Consider the following 13,760-nt stretch of genomic DNA (forward strand, 5'->3'; position numbering starts at 1 on the left):
AGAGAGAACACCGCCACGGTATCTCCCCACACCACCGCCGTCGCCGACCCCGGCCTTGCCGCCGTACGCCGCAGCAATGCCTCCGGCCGCCATGGCGTGGAGACCGTGCACGGTGCCGAGCGCAGCAACCGGTCCCGTGCAGCTCCTTCCACCGATGCAAAGACTCCAAACAACTTGTTAGTTGGTTATGCCGACGCATGGTACCTCTCTGACCCGCACAAGGCTCGTTCTCAAACAGGTTATATGTTTACCATTGGGAATACATCGATATCTTGGAAATCCACGAAGCAAACTCTTGTTGCTACTTCTTCGAATCACGCGGAGATCATCGCTCTCCATGAAGCAGTTAAAGAATGTGTTTGGCTACGATCACTCTTCGCCATATCCGTGATTCTTGTGGATTAGTCTCTACAATTGATCAACCTACGTGCATTTATGAAGATAATGCTGCTTGCATAGAGCAGACAAAGTTAGGTTTTATCAAGGGAGACAACACCAAGCATATTTCGCCCAAGTTCTTCTACAATGTTCAACAACAGAAGTTCTTGAATGTTCAGATCAATCAAGTGAGTTCAGAATCCAATGTTGCGGATTTGTTCACCAAGTCTTTGCCTAAATCTACTTTTGTGAAACATGTGAAGAGCATTGGCATGCGTTGTTTATCGGAACTCTAAAATTTGGTAGACTTCAGGGGGAGTCTACATCACATGTTAAGATCTTTAAGTAGTTGGTGCGTTGTGCTCTTTTTTCCTTCGATCAAGCTTTTGTTTTACCCAATAAGTTTTTGTTTTGCTTGACAAGGTTTTTACCGAGGCAACGTTGTGCGCCATGCAACCTAGGCATGCGACACAAGGGGGAGTGTTCCGGGAGAATTACTATTCTACCCTTGTGTCTGTCTTAGCCTAATAGGTTTCCTGTTAGGAGATAGATTAGCATCTCCGTAATAGATTAGAACTCCGAATCCTACGGGATTGTGGTTTTGTAAATGCCTATATATATGCCCCCATATCATTCAATAATACATAATTATTTCATCCTACATCAATACTTGCTTATTTTAATTAATAGATGAAGGAAAAACTTAGGCGGATGTGTTGACCCACCCATTACACAAACTTAAACCAACGATATTCTAGAATCACATTCAATTGTTCCATAATAAAGGTCGTCGCGCCTATTTGCGAAAGTCATCCTAATAAAACCTAGAGGAAAAACACTACTTTTATCAGAACTTTTGCATTCACTTATTTTGATTAAAATCCTCAGTAAGAAAGTGTGAGTGATGTGTTCGCCGCATCAGCTTAACCCTCCAGAACCAAGTCAACCAACAACAACATTTTTGCCAAAATATAACAATCGACTCTCATGTATTTGCAAGCAAAACCATAATAAATTCATACATTATTGACAGAAATCTCAATAAGGATAAGTTGGTAGCTAATCCTTCGCAGCTGATCCTCTATCCCCATTTCTCTATTCTCTTCTTTGTACCTCTATGAAATTGTGACATCTGGCATGCCGCCATGTATTCAAAAGCATATCGACCTACCCCTAAAATTTCAGTTTCTCTTAGAAGGCCAAGTGAGAAAGACTAACTCTCCTACTTGAACTATATGTACTAGGGGTGGCACTTTCGACCGAAAAACTGAGAACCGAACCGAAAAAACCGAACCGAACCCGAAAAAAACTGAACTGACAAAAAAAACCGAACTGAAAAAAAAAACCGAAAAAATCGGAAAAAATTCAGTTCAGTGGTCTAACCGAACCGAATTAACTGAACCGAACCGAACCTAATACTGAACTCGTAAAACGACGTCGTGTTACATATGTATATATCAAACTGGAAAAAACCCTCGCCTCACTTGAGTCAGTCTCACTCCGCCTCAAACCTAAAGCGAAAGGATTCGCTCAGCCTCACTTGATCTCTGCTCAGCTGCTCTCTCATCTCAAGACTCACGCCTCTCTGAGTCGCTTGGCTCGCAGCCATCAACCACGGTTCACCAGTCCACCGCACCACGGCCGACACCACTTCTCTACCATCCTAACTCCTAAGGTGATTTGCTTCTCCGATATTAATCTCTAAATATTCTCAAATTCTTTCCTTTTAAACTAATAGCTCTCAATTTCTTGATTTCAGTCCCATTTTAATTCAATTTCTATGTCCTGGGTTTCTCTGATCTGTCGAGTTCTCTGGCATTAGCCGAGTCCATGGCTTCACCTGGGCTACTCACTACTCTGTAGAAGATCCACTCTTCCTCCTCTATTGGTATGGGTAAGTAGTTTTCTTCGTAATTCAGTTTGGAGATTTTGTATTTTTCTTGATAAGCAAAATGTGAATCCCTGTAATTCCTCTACTGTATTGAATATGTTATTATATTCTGTATCTGCAATTAGACATAGCTTAATCTCAAGCATTATCATATCTCTCGGATTCAAATTGTTACAGAACCTCTTTATGAGACATATTGTAATTGCTTGCACTATTGTATAAATCTGAACTCTGTGAATGAGAAATGCATGAAATTTCTACATTATTGTAAGATTCCAATATCACCACCGTCACCACCATATGTGGTGGTGGTTTTGAATTCTTGATCCAAGCTTCTATTTTGGGTTAACTTATTTGATAGGGAATTAAAGAGTCTTTATAATTTCAGAATCTAGGCCTTGAAGAGCAGAGGAGCGGGAGAGAAAGGTTTCAGTTTGGAGTAGTTCTCTTTGGATGCAGACTTGTGATTCATGCCTTTGCCTCAATTGGATTTAATTAGAGGGTGAGTTGAGGTCATTATTAATTAACTTCAGTTGTTTGAGAGTAAAATCCTGGTGTTAATTTTGGTGGGTTGTTGGTGAAGAGCTGTAGTTGAAGAAATGGAAGACAAAGGTTGAAGTTTGGCGTGGTTTGTATTTGGGTATAGATATTATCATATGCTTAATTAATTTGAAAATTTGATAAATCAATATGGTAGCCAAGATGAATTCCCAGAAGAACAAAAGTTCAATTATGGAGTGCAAATGCAAGTTGATAATCCCATTCCGTTTCTGTTTAATCTTGTTGGATTAATATAAGTTACAACCTTATAATTCTTGTTTGTAATTGCTATGTTCACAGGTTTTTTTCATTAGTGCCATCTTGTTCCAATAAGCAAACCTTTAATTGGAACCAGTTTCATGATTAATAATGAAGTTGGTTACATGTGCAGACCCTATCTCCACCACTCTTTTAATTGGAACCAGTTTCATGATTAATAATGGATTACGATCTTCTGCTGCTGGTGGAAAGTTATTGCAGGTAATTTTTTGATCCGTGCATGGTTGAACTTGCCCCATTGTTTTATTGATTCTTATTCTAGGATGTTTGACTGCTTTGTATTAGCTATTCCCGTTTCCACTATAGCTTCGGAGTCTTGTTTTAGCACTAGTGGGAGGGTGATTGATCCATATCGTGCTTCATTAAGTCCTAAAATGGTGGAGGCGTTGATAATGTGTTCAAAATTGGATTACGAATGATAATGTTGTCATAAGTCATGAGCTCAGTACGGAAGAGGTTGAAATATGTCATGAAGTTGTTGAAGATAACATTTGATGTTTCTAATTTCGATGTTTTAAAGTTTATATATATCATACTTTTGTATTTTCTAATATGTGATGTTTCTCTTATTAATATTGGATGTAGAATTACGAAAGGAGTCATGTTCAAATGTGGTGGTGGGAAATGTTTGGAATGATGTGTTGACACCAAACACCACTTCATGGTCTTGAGAATTGATGAATGAGGGATTATGGCACTCACAAAGAGACTCATTTGTTATGAAAAATTTCATGTTTATTTGGAATTTGGTGAACTCAATTTATTTTGAAGTTTGGACTTTAAAATTTCATGTTTATTTGGACTTTGGTGAACTCAATTTACTTTGAAGTTTGGACTTTAAATTTGTGTTTTTATGGTGTATGAAACTATAAATTGTGTAAAATCATAATGTTTTGATTATTAGAAATGATTGTTTTAGGGTAAGAAAAAAGTTTAGATCCTCAAATAGTCAAATGGAACTATACATCATTCAGTAATTCAGTTTTTTTTTCAAATTTATAAAATTTCAAATAAAAAAAAACCGAAAAGAGACGAACCGAACCAAACAGTTCGGTTCGGTTTTCAGTTTGTCATATTCGAGAACAGTGAACCGAACCGAATCGAACCGAAATTTAATTTCAGTTTAGTTTTCAGTTTGAACCCAAAACTGAACCGTTTAAACCGAATGCCACCCCTAATATATACGTCTCTATTAATACAACCCAAACTCTTTTAAAGTCATACTGTTGCAGCAGGTTAGGTAGAGGCTTGCCCGCTGTTCCTCGTCAAACAAATCATGCCCTTGCCTCTCTCTCTCTCTCTCTCTCTCTCTCTCTCTCTCTCTCTCTCTTTTCAACTACAAAACACAAAGTTCACGTCTCTTTCAACACATCACCATCCTCTACCAGCCATTTTTATTTTAGAGAAAGATTTGATTTTCACAAGATTCGAAAAAGTGCTAAGCGGAATGTGTTAAACAGCGACAAACGTAACATGTTGACCAACTGTACCGATATTGTCATAACTTAGCCACATCACATGTATTGAGTTTTAATCACAAAAAGCATCGGTACAATTGGGTATTATCCACTCACTTATAATCTCTATTTTATTTGTCACTTCTTAGATGTGTGATATTTCCTCTCCAACACGCCCCCTCACGTGTAACCTAATTTTTAGGTATGTACGTGACAAATTAACATCCCACATACTTAGACGAAATAAACCAAGGTCCAGTAACCAACGACACTTATTGACCATCTAATCGGAAACCCTCTGATAGCATGATAATGACACCCATCTTGGGCTCATGACAAAGTGACACCCAATTCGGGCTTACGACATATTGGAGGCGCGACTGGAGAGAGGTCTGCTCTGATACCACGTTAAACAGCGACAAGCGTGGCCTGTGGACCAACTGTACCGATACTGTCCCATCGTAGCCACTTCACATGTGTTGGGTTTTAATCACAAAAGGCCTTGGTATAATTGGGTATTATCCACCAACTTATAATCTATATTTTATTTGTCACTTTTTAGGTGTGTGATCTTTCATCTCCAATAGTATGTAGGTGGACAACTACCTCCTAGACGATTAAATAGTCTAAACTCAAAATTATTTAAATTCAAAATCCGTACAAAAATATTAAAACAAAAAGTAAATTGTAAAACAAATGCAAGACTAAATCTCAAGTTCTTTTTCTCCAAATGTTTCACTAACTTATTCAGTTTCAGACTCAAACTCAATATTAATTTCTCCTTCTTCTTCTTCCGTGTGATCATCAAAAATAAAATATTTATGAAATTCTTTTATTTCTACTACCTTTTAATATTTTTTTTTCTAAAAGTCTACAGATTTTGACCGGTACGACCGCTGAAAAACAAGATGTACTGCCTAGACGGCCGCCATGCCATAAACGACCGAATAAATAAAAAACGTGGTGGTAACCCACCTCCAAACGCTTACGCGCTCCTTATACGGTCTAGGAGCCCTCGTTTTAGAACATTGGATTTTTACATGCCTCTAATATATTAAAAAACACCCACAAAAACAAAAACGAGAATCACAGTGTGAGCAGAGATTGAGAGAGAGAGAGAGCTCATCATCAACGACTTTCTCCGACTCCTATTTTTAATTCCCATTATTTTCCAAGGTCGAGGACGCCACCTTGGACCAGCCCACCTCCTCTCTATTTGTATCTCCAAATATTCCCCACTTCGTCTCTCACTTGTTCAAGCTCTTCCTCTTCCTCTCGTGCTCTGTTTGAGATTGTGGGATTTGGGTTCTCTGATTGGAGTGAGATCGCAAAATGGGTAGTTTGGGGGCGATGCTGAAACACCCAGATGACATATACCCTCTTTTGAAGCTCAAAATGGCTGCGAGGAACCTGGAGAAGCAGATCCCACAGCAGCCTCATTGGGCTTTCTGCTATACTATGCTTCACAAGGTCTCTCGCAGCTTCGCTCTCGTTATTCAACAGCTCGGTCCTGAGCTCCGTAATGCTGTGAGTCCTCTCTTTGGTGCTTGTTGTTTGCTGTGATTTCATCATTTTACGTTTCTTTTATTGTCGTTTTATGATGTTCGGATTCTGATCATGTTGTGTATTGTACAATGAAGAAAGATTGGATTTTTATTGCGAATTTATGTGAAAGATTGGAATTTTAATTCAAAGTTTGTGGCTTTGGTGTCCTTATTTGTAGTTCTAGCAAATGACTTCACATTATTGTTCACTTCTGTTATTAGTTGTTGCTTATAGAGTACCCATGGACCAATGCATTTCGTTTCGTTCACCTTATTTTGACTTTGATCGTTTCGTTTTGTTATTGCAGGTTTGTATTTTTTATCTGGTTCTTCGAGCTCTAGACACTGTTGGTAGGTTTCTGTAATCTTTAGTCTTTTCTAATGCTTGTATTCTGGTTTGTCTTTTCTAAGTTCTTCATTGTGTCTGAAAGATTGGTTTGGCTAGTTTCAGCTTAAGTCTGTAAAGCCCTCATTGGCCTCGTACATTTGCTGTTGTTTGTTGGGAAAATTGTCAACAGAACGTTTACCGAATTTTCAAATTTGACTTGACTAGACAGTAACCATTTTTTAATTCACCTTTAGCCTTATAAACATTATTTGGTCAGCTCATAATTATTTAACCTTGTGTGACAATCCCCATTCTATATCTTGATGATAAATTCTTTTTCTGGGAGGAATTTTTTTCCGACATCATACTCTTTTCTTTGATAGCAATTGATAATTTTTGGGGTATTGTTCAATCATTGAGTAAAAAATGGAACTAGGAACAGTAGTTCTCAATGCATGCTTATCTAGTTCATGGTTAATGAATTAAAGACTGCATAACATTGCTTCACTAAAACTAAAAAAGGCCAGATCTTGCTGATTCAAAGTTATACCCTTCAATATTTTATTAGCATCATCTTCTACTACTTGGGCCAGGAAACTGTATTTCATTGATATAGAATCTGCTCCTATTTCATGTGTCCTGTTAGTAGTGTAGTTTGTTTTGGAGCTTATGTATAATCTCTATCCTCACTAATCTTATTTCGGTGGAATTTTTTACAGAGGATGATACAGCAGTAGAGACAGATGTCAAACTTCCTATCCTGATAGCTTTCCATCGTCACATATACGATCCCAAGTGGCATTTTGCATGTGAGTGATTTCAGATTTGACTACTCCATCCTTCATTTCTCTGTAGCAAAACAATGAAGAACTTATTATGCATCAGTGTACTTTACTGATGCAATAGTTTTTATTTTATTTTTTTATAATGATGCTTGACATTGGTTAATTTTATTTTTCTTTTCACTCACACACACACACACACACTCGCACACATTAACTTCAAGTGCATGCAAAAGCTCCTGGATTTACATTTAAATATAATGCTGAGGCACCTTTGTTTTAGCCTGTAGGTCTGTGTAAAGTTACTTGCATGTTAATGGGAAACGTAGTCTGCTTGCTCTAATAATTGCTTCTTTGTCTTAGGTGGTACAAAGGAGTACAAAGTTCTCATGGACGAGTTTCATCATGTTGCAACTGCTTTTCTGGAACTTGGGAAGGGGTAAGTTTTTAAACTTGTAGCTTTATCCATATAAATTGTTTTTTTTTTGTTTCTGGCGGATTTCCCATAATCTATTCTTAAGTTTTTAACCTTGATTTATTTTGTTTTTGTTTTTTTTTATCTTGTTACTGTTGTGAAGGCTCCTAAAATACTTCATTTAGCTTTTTAGATTACATACAAGTCGTAGGTGATTAGACTGGTCCACTTTCAGTTACAGCAAATTCATGCACAAATAAAGGTTGCGAATTGAATCTAGCTGGTGCATGAATGCTTGGATCTTTTTTTAGCCTAGATCTGCTAAATAAAGTGGTGCATATTTAAAATGTTGTGCAAATTTCATTTGTTTGCTACAGGGCGGAGTGTGAAGCATTTATTATAAAGTATCGCCATATCATCTCACAAATCTATCGGGATCATTGAGTAGGGAGAAAGTTGTGACTGTTATTATTACTACAACTTTAAATATAAGACATTTAATCTTATAAAAGACAAATACAGCATTGCAATCTTGTTGGTCAACCCTCAATTCAATAAGTGTTAAGACTTCCACACCAGTGTACACACTTGACTTAGGAATCTACCTTGTGTTGAAGCTCCTCGTATTGATTTTGTGAGGTTATTTACTGAAATCTCTTGCATATAGTGGCCAACTGTTTCTGATTTGCCCTGCCTCTAAGAATTTCCTGTGTAAACATATCTCAATTGGTGCCTACTTTGCTTGAATCCTGCATATATTATCAACAAGTGCTCCAGTCATAGTGGTCCTTTAAGACTAATAAGATAAATACTTTACAGACTATGATACATGTCCCTTGACATGAGTTTGGTAATGATTCGATAGAATTACTTGTATTGGAAGGTTGAATTGTGATCCTTAAGTGAGGCTTTTAATTCATCTTGTAATGACTCTCTGCATCTACGTTTCCATCGATAGTTATTTCTTTATCATTTTAGTTGTAATTAGTAATCCATATGCAATATTGCAGTTATCAGGAGGCTATTGAAGATATTACCAAAAGAATGGGGGCAGGGATGGCAAAGTTTATCTGCAAGGAGGTTTGTAGTGCATTTACGTACAAAAGTTGGAGGATGTTATATAATTTCTGTCATGAGTCTCATGTATTCAGTTCATGTCACAACATATTGCACACAGGCTGATGATAAGGTCCTAGAGTTGTGTACGGGTTCATAAACAATTTTTTCGGCAACCTATCATTTCTACCAATACCTTATAGAGACCTTTTTGCCTTTCAACCGATTGCATTGGTTTTTCTATGCTACTGGAGTACTAGACTTGTGGATGAAATTGTACAGTATATACTGACTAATGAAGCACACACATATATTCATAAGCATGGGATGTTGTTTTTTTCTGAGTGCTATCTTACAATGGTCTTTCTAAAAGAGCCCGTATTTAGATCAACCTTAGAAATGATTTAACTTCCAACTAAGATTTTAAAACTAAGATTGTATAAAGTAGCTTCAGTATTATCAGTTAAAACTTGCAACTGTACATTGAATAGAAGTTCATATTCTGTGGTCAACCACATTGTGGAGGCTTTTGCTGTATTTTATGTCCACAGTTTATAAGCATATTAAAGTTATTTAACCTATGGATCATACTGCAGGCATGCATGACATATAAAGCTTGTGTCTTTGGAAATCAGATTCTGCAATGAAGTGCTTACTGCTTAGTATTGTCCATATATGACTCACTGCACTGGGAGTTTAAATTAGGCACAATGTGTAAAAAGTGCACCACCACTTACGTTTCCCCTCATCTTGCAGGTAGAAACAGTTGATGACTATGATGAGTACTGCCACTATGTGGCTGGACTTGTTGGTTTAGGTTTGTCCAAGCTTTTCCATGCTGCTGAATTGGAAGATTTGGCTACAGATGAAATGTCAAATTCAATGGGTTTATTTCTTCAGGTAAATAAATGTCATATGAAGCAAGAACTGCTTTTGATATCAAGTTTGATTTGAAAGTTTGATTCTAAATAAACAATGTATGGATTTGCTACTTGCAGAAAACAAACATCATTCGAGACTATCTGGAGGATATTAATGAAATACCCAAGTCTCGCATGTTTTGGCCCCGCCAGATCTGGAGTAAATATGTTAACAAACTCGAGGTATATAATCTCAGATTTTATTATATTAACTGAGGCTATGTATTTGCTTGTCTAATAACCTTTTCCCATTATATTACTACTCATCATGAAAACTTATGACTGTTGGATGACCCCAAGTATTTAGATTTTTAAGTAATTTAACCACTACACAGTAGAAATTCTTTACTGAAGTGATTTATTTTTAATGGTTGCAGGACTTGAAATATGAAGAAAACTCAGAAAAGGCAGTGCAGTGCTTGAATGATATGGTGACTAATGCTTTGATACACATGGAAGACTGCTTGAAGTACATGTCTAATTTGAGAGATCCCGCTATATTTAAGTTTTGCGCTATTCCTCAGGTATAAGATTTTCTTGACAAAAAATTGTTACTGTAGGTCTGTCTTACGTGTCATAGTTTGACACATTTACCTTGTCTATGTATTGGAAAAGAAAACATGTTGATCAGATATTGTGTGGAAACTGTTGTGACAGCCACTATCCTCATAAATTTATCATGTTTATCCATAGAAACCACAGTAAGAGTTTGCTTCATAGATAAATTGACAAGAAATAAGGGTTTCCGGACTTTGCCATGTTGGGTAGGGGGAATTTATTTAGTCTTAGTGATAAGAGAAGGTTGAGGATTCTTCCATTAGGAATGTGATCAGTGATTCTAAGATGGCCTTTGTACAAGTGAATTGTGGCTTCAATAGTGATGAAAATGCTATTGATCTAAGAATTTAGGTTAGGTACCAATAAAGTTAGTGAATGATGAGACCTACTATTATTTGTATACTAATAATTGTATTAAATTGCTGGTTGGGCAGAGTATATAGTGGTGTTGCTTCTGAGATATCTCACCTTTTTTTACTAAATAGTAACTCCCTAGAGAGCTTTTGAATTTCGATTCTTGAAGTATCTGATGGCTTCAATATACTGTTTCTGATTGAGTCTTTGTCAACACTGCTGTATTTGTAATTGCCAAAGCTTACCAACGAGTTACAAAAGTCAATATACTGTTCTATAATTTCATACATACAATTAGTTTTTTCAATAATTATTCTCTTGTAACTGACAGATCTCTAAATGAAGTTTGAATCTCATTTTCTTTACGTTGGTTGTACTAGATCATGGCAATTGGCACACTTGCACTATGCTACAACAACATTGAGGTCTTCAGAGGTGTAGTGAAAATGAGGCGTGGTAAGATATCAACCTGTCCAGATCGTATTTGTTTTCAGTTGAAACTGATACTTTCCAATTTGTTCAAAACAACTGAATATATTATTTATCAGGAAATGATTTGTAAAAGAGAATGGTAGGCATAGGCCATATGATTTAGTGTCAACTTCAATTGATCCCTAGCAGCATTCTTTTCGTAGTATATAGATATCTCCACAATCTACTGCCACGGATTGTCTTTTGATATGCATATCCATACTAATGCACCCATCTGAGTATTCTATATATGGATAGAATAAGTAGAATTGTGATACTGCTTTGAAATTTGTCATACTTGTGATGTTTCGTCCTAAGCGAGTGACAATCTTCTATTTATTGTCGTGTCTAATAGGTCTTACAGCAAAAGTGATTGACAAAACACGAACAATGGCTGATGTGTATGCTGCTTTCTATGATTTTTCATCAATTCTAAAGTCCAAGGTAAGATGCTTCTGTAAACAAGGATGTACTAGCTTGTTAAATTATTTCCTTGACTGACAATAAACCCTTGGGACCAGCCTTAGGCATACCTGACAAACTCTAACGGTCTGCTTGGACTGGGATTGATTACTGTGTCATTATTTTCAAAGAAAACAAACGGAGAAAACTAAACAGTACATGACTTACCGTCTTTTGTAATTATAAAAGTAGATAAACAAATCAATTACTTTGGCTTCTATGCTTACTGAAAGCTCATTCTGGTGTTGCTGACAATTCTACAGCTATTACCCATGCTTTCATATTGATGCAAAAGTTTCTATGTCCATGTTCTGTTGTAATTCTCAGACATTAATTTGGATCTTGGTTACAGGTTGACAAGAAGGATCCCAATGCAACAAAAACATTGAGCAGGCTGGAATCGGTGCAAAAAACATGCAGGGACTCTGGAGCCCTTACCAACAGGTATTTCATAGTGCACGGCTCTCTTATCTGAATACTGAATGTTCTTCCGTGATAATTTCTAACAAGTATCTATGGATCAATGCAGGAAATCATATATAATCAAGAACGAGCAAAGTCACAATTCAGCTTTGGTGAGTTACATATAGAATTAGATTATTGTTTTAGAAAGGGATCCATATCATTCCAGAGATCACATTGACTAATCCATCTCTGGATGCAGATTATGGTGATGTTCATCATATTGGCCATCATCTACGCGTACATCTCTGCCAGCTCAAGATTCTAATGTAAGTTTCGTAAATTGGTTAATCAGTAGCTGGTCTGATAATCTTTGGTCCTAAACTGCTACTGCATGACCCTTACGCCACTACATCTGCTTTTCTTCTACAGCCTTTGTTGCCCAGAGTTTCCAATACAAATAGTTTTTTACAAAAAAGACATGCCTTGCTCCATGCGGCTAATGTCTGTACACAATAATGACAATGCTGCTGCAGTTGTATATCATCATAAAGTGGCTTAATTTATTACTGTAGCTTGCAGCGTCATTTAGCATGTCACGGAGTGAATATTTGATTTGTATTTATCGTAACAGAATTGAGGCTTTGCTTTGTATCTTTTTGGAGATAATATTTGATTGTGCAAAATTACCATGTCACGGAGTGAAATAGTTACTTGGCTTCCATGTTCATATGCAGCATATCTTGTGTAAATATCCCTTGCGCCCCAATCATAATATACTTGTTCTGGCACTTGGAAATTAAAAAAAAAAAAGTTTACCAAGTTTTCAACCGAGTTTTAGAGAATTGACATCAACTAATATCAGATGGATCGTTAATAGTGAGATTCAAACCGAAGATCGTTACAATTTTGGGTCTTTCAGGAAATTAATAGGCCCCAATTCACCAGCAGAATAATGCTCTATATATTGTCACTGAACGTGCCCCTGAAAGATTCACAGAAAGCAACACCACTAGGCCAGGAGGCTCAAGTGATCCTTCTGTCTTTTTAGATGACTTAAAAAAAAAAAACACACAAACTGCAACGAAAAACCTCTAGGAACTCTCCTTTCCAACCAATTCAAATGGAATGCTGGAGACATAAAAGGGGAAGATAAGAAAACCAAACTAAAGGAGATTGAGTGTCCTAAAAGAAATTGTTACACCCCTTGACATAGCCTAATTGGAGCGGGTCAAATACCTAGAAGGGAATTAGTAGCAGAACTTGAAGTGACTAAATCAACGTCAAAATTGCCTTCAAGGTTGATGTCCCCCGGTCCTTGACAACAACCTTCTAAGTCACATTATGAATAATCCCAAATCAAGGTTTAGTTTTTGGGAGTATTGATGACACCAACCAGACTATGAATGAGAAGCTTTAAATATCCCTTGACTTTCAGATGAGAGAAACCATGTAGCATGCAGACATGCTCTTAAGGCAAGTCTTGTAAGAACTGGTCTCCCGTTAGCATCTCGGAAAATAGAACACATGTATGATTACATATGATTGAGCCATCAAAATTAAGCTTGGGATTCCGATTTAAGTGGTTGCCGGCGAATAAGTACTTGGATGGAAGCAGATGTGCAAAGTAATGGTTTCCTAAACCAGTCATAGAAACAAGTGTAAGGGTTGTCTAGAAATACGACCATTTCTTTTCTAGCTCACCAAAGCAAATAAGCTCTGAGCAGTACCGTGTATAATACCGTAATAAAAGAACTGGTGCTAAGAACATTTCCAGATAAAAAAAATGCAGAGTTAGTGCATAATTACCGTTTACCATTACTGATCTAAAGCCATATAGTAGAGGGCACTTTCATTAGTAAATAGTTAAAACAGCAACCCACTTCCAGGCCTCTTACCTTTTGCTTTGTGCATAACAAAGAA

The 13,760-nt window shown here is 36.9% G+C and overlaps 1 protein-coding gene and 1 long non-coding RNA gene across 4 annotated transcripts; both read left to right on the plus strand.

Moving 5' to 3' along the window:
* The first annotated feature begins 1,851 nt into the window (after nt 1-1,851).
* Nucleotides 1,852-3,193, plus strand: LOC126783370 (uncharacterized). 2 transcript variants are annotated; one of them, XR_007670869.1, is made up of 4 exons: nt 1,852-2,053; nt 2,138-2,272; nt 2,658-2,771; nt 2,861-3,193. It is a non-coding gene; the product is annotated as an uncharacterized LOC126783370 (long non-coding RNA). The 2 variants fall into 2 exon arrangements; XR_007670868.1 differs by having other exon boundaries at nt 2,658-3,193.
* A 2,481-nt stretch (nt 3,194-5,674) lies between these two features.
* On the plus strand, nt 5,675-12,529 carry LOC126785305 (squalene synthase 2). 2 transcript variants are annotated; one of them, XM_050510944.1, is made up of 14 exons: nt 5,675-6,072; nt 6,398-6,440; nt 7,137-7,226; nt 7,563-7,638; nt 8,625-8,694; nt 9,427-9,570; nt 9,669-9,773; nt 9,968-10,114; nt 10,883-10,958; nt 11,329-11,417; nt 11,788-11,879; nt 11,965-12,010; nt 12,100-12,166; nt 12,270-12,529. In XM_050510944.1, the coding sequence occupies exons 1-13, from the start codon at nt 5,878-5,880 to the stop codon at nt 12,163-12,165; spliced, it is 1,239 nt and encodes a 412-aa protein (XP_050366901.1). In that variant the 5' UTR covers nt 5,675-5,877; the 3' UTR covers nt 12,166; nt 12,270-12,529. The 2 variants fall into 2 exon arrangements, with proteins under 2 accessions (XP_050366901.1, XP_050366903.1); XM_050510946.1 differs by having other exon boundaries at nt 12,100-12,529.
* Nucleotides 12,530-13,760: the final 1,231 nt, after the last annotated feature.

Source organism: Argentina anserina, chromosome 2 (genome assembly GCF_933775445.1).
Source record: "Argentina anserina chromosome 2, drPotAnse1.1, whole genome shotgun sequence".
Lineage (NCBI taxonomy): Eukaryota > Viridiplantae > Streptophyta > Magnoliopsida > Rosales > Rosaceae > Argentina > Argentina anserina.

Excerpts from the sequence above, each read along its gene's own strand:
- LOC126785305 (XM_050510946.1), top strand. The coding sequence starts at position 5,878 with ATGGGTAGTTTGGGGGCGATGCTGAAACACCCAGATGACATATACCCT. Across the intron at positions 6,073-6,397 it reads GTCCTGAGCTCCGTAATGCT|GTTTGTATTTTTTATCTGGT; the intron begins GTGAGTCCTCTC and ends TTGTTATTGCAG. Across the intron at positions 11,880-11,964 it reads TCTGGAGCCCTTACCAACAG|GAAATCATATATAATCAAGA; the intron begins GTATTTCATAGT and ends GGATCAATGCAG.